At 38.4% G+C, this 2,018-nt stretch overlaps 1 protein-coding gene across 1 annotated transcript in view; it reads right to left on the bottom strand.

Moving 5' to 3' along the window:
* Positions 1-333: 333 nt before the first annotated feature.
* LOC107741474 (ubiquitin thioesterase OTUB1-like) overlaps positions 334-2,018 on the bottom strand; it is a 5,442-nt gene continuing 3,757 nt past the window's right edge. The window contains exons 3-5 of the mRNA XM_016554207.1: positions 1,849-1,933; positions 968-1,162; positions 334-857 (exon numbers count right to left, since the gene is read on the bottom strand). Of these exons, the coding sequence (XP_016409693.1) occupies positions 660-857; positions 968-1,162; positions 1,849-1,933 (478 nt within the window). The 3' untranslated portion in view covers positions 334-659. The remainder of the gene's footprint in view (positions 858-967; positions 1,163-1,848; positions 1,934-2,018) is intronic.

Genomic DNA, 2,018 nt, shown 5'->3' with positions numbered 1-2,018 from the left:
CGGAAGCAGTTCCGGGCGGATGATGTATGAGGTCGGCTTTGCGCATGCGCCGCTCAGAAGTGACGAACACTGAGGCGCAAGGGAGCGATTACAAAAAAAAAAAAATGATGATGATTATTATACTTTTTACCCAAACCTACTTTAAGTAGCCATCAATCTGCTCAAGGTGTAGTTTGTTGGGTAAATGAATGTAAATTGAGCACTTAAGTCATTGTGCTGTCTGAGATTAAAACCAATTTACGTAATGCTGGTTCATTCTTTTCTTGTTACTGGTTTGGATCCACTTCTGAATTGTAAAATGATTTCTGAAACCACAAACAGACTTCAGTCAAGTGAGGTGTAAATCCCTTTAATAAAACTCATGAAAGGCAGTGTAACAAAAGAAAAACACTAAAAGCAAGTTGATAACATTTACAACCACAAAAAACCTACTGTACAACCGTAATGCTGCAGTTTGATGCAGAGTCAGTTTTTAAGAGATTAAGAGCTTCAAGTTCTGTTTGCACTGAAAAAAAAAATCATTCATTTTGTAATGTAGGGAGAACTGAAGTGAAAACTTTATTAAGATTAATCATAGCATAGCATACACATGTATGACTCAACTTGGCTGTAGAACTGGGATGGTTTCTTCACAATGGAACCACAGAATATACAGAGTATCACTTATACAGGATGTCATAGTGGCCTGGGCGGTAGAGCAGGAAGATGCGTGGCTCACTTCCTTCAGGGAAGACATGATTGTTCACTGTTCCACCCTCTCCTCTGTCCATGTATTCCACTAATATGGGCACATTCAGTGCTTTTGCCAAGGCAATGATATGGATGTGGTCGCTCTCTTTCGACATGGGTTCCACCTCCTAAAAAGCAAAACATGGATGATTAGAAGGTTTTTGTTTTTTTTGACTTACATTTTTCCCATAGTCTTAGACCAACCAGTTCACAAGTAATACTCTTAGGTGGCACTCACCTGCTGGCAAAACTCTTTGACAGAACGGCTGCCCTCTATGAAGTGCTTAAAGAATACATGCTCCCGCTGCAGGTATCCAGAAGTGAGAAGCCTCAGGTAAACCACTATGTAGTCAGACACGCTCTGGTCATTGAAGGAGCTCAGCAGTTCACCAAGTGATTGCTGCTTTTCACACAGCTCAATCAAGTCCATGAACTGACAAAAGAGAGAAACCACAGTGAGCGTAATTTTAATGTACAATTACAGGACTTGAAGGGGTAATTCACTGCTTACAAAGTAAAAGATAAAAGTTGGCTGTGTATGCAGTAGAATTTTTTTATTTTTTTTAATCTACAGAAAACAGAAAAACGGCTGTGGTGAAAAAATGTACAAAAACTTAAACACCCATAATGCAGCACTGGGGCATAGTCGATCAGACTATTTGTGAGCAGGGATACAAAAATGCGGAAGTATGATCTGTAGTTTTCACAAAATCTCTGGAGCTGTCAAAAGTCTGCTAGATGATGCATTTTACATCTACACAAAAAAATACACAGGGATGTCTTGGTCCTGGTAACTCGGAAACATAAAACACATTGTTCAGTTACTTATACTATGAGAGTTGGGGTACTTGTACTCATACTTGACATGAACTTGGACATTTTGGACTTTTTTTTTAAAATTACAGTCAAATTCATGCGTTATGTGAAAGATCATTAAATTAAGATGACAAGACATTAATAATAATCTTCCACTCAAACTTAATTGGTTACGGACTCGGACTCAAAGCTATATACTACTGACATTGTAACAATACAACTTACCCTTTAAGTGTTGAGTTCTAAAATTAAGAAGGCATGTCAATTGGGCATAGTTTTTAACTGATACAATTATCAACTCACAGTGTTGTGAAAGTCCTCGATAGTGAACTCAGTGAAGCCCTGGTTTACAAGGTCCAGTTTGCTCTTAGCTGCAACAGCTTTAAACCTATAGTGCCAAAATTGAGACAGGTCTGGTACTTAAACATTCACTACCAATGACAAGGACAACGAATTATAAAATGGAACTTTGC

Source organism: Sinocyclocheilus rhinocerous, unplaced genomic scaffold, assembly GCF_001515625.1.
Source record: "Sinocyclocheilus rhinocerous isolate Xijiao unplaced genomic scaffold, SAMN03320098_v1.1 scaffold105, whole genome shotgun sequence".
Classification (NCBI taxonomy): Eukaryota; Metazoa; Chordata; class Actinopteri; order Cypriniformes; family Cyprinidae; genus Sinocyclocheilus; species Sinocyclocheilus rhinocerous.
This window is presented reverse-complemented; position numbering and strand designations above follow the sequence as displayed.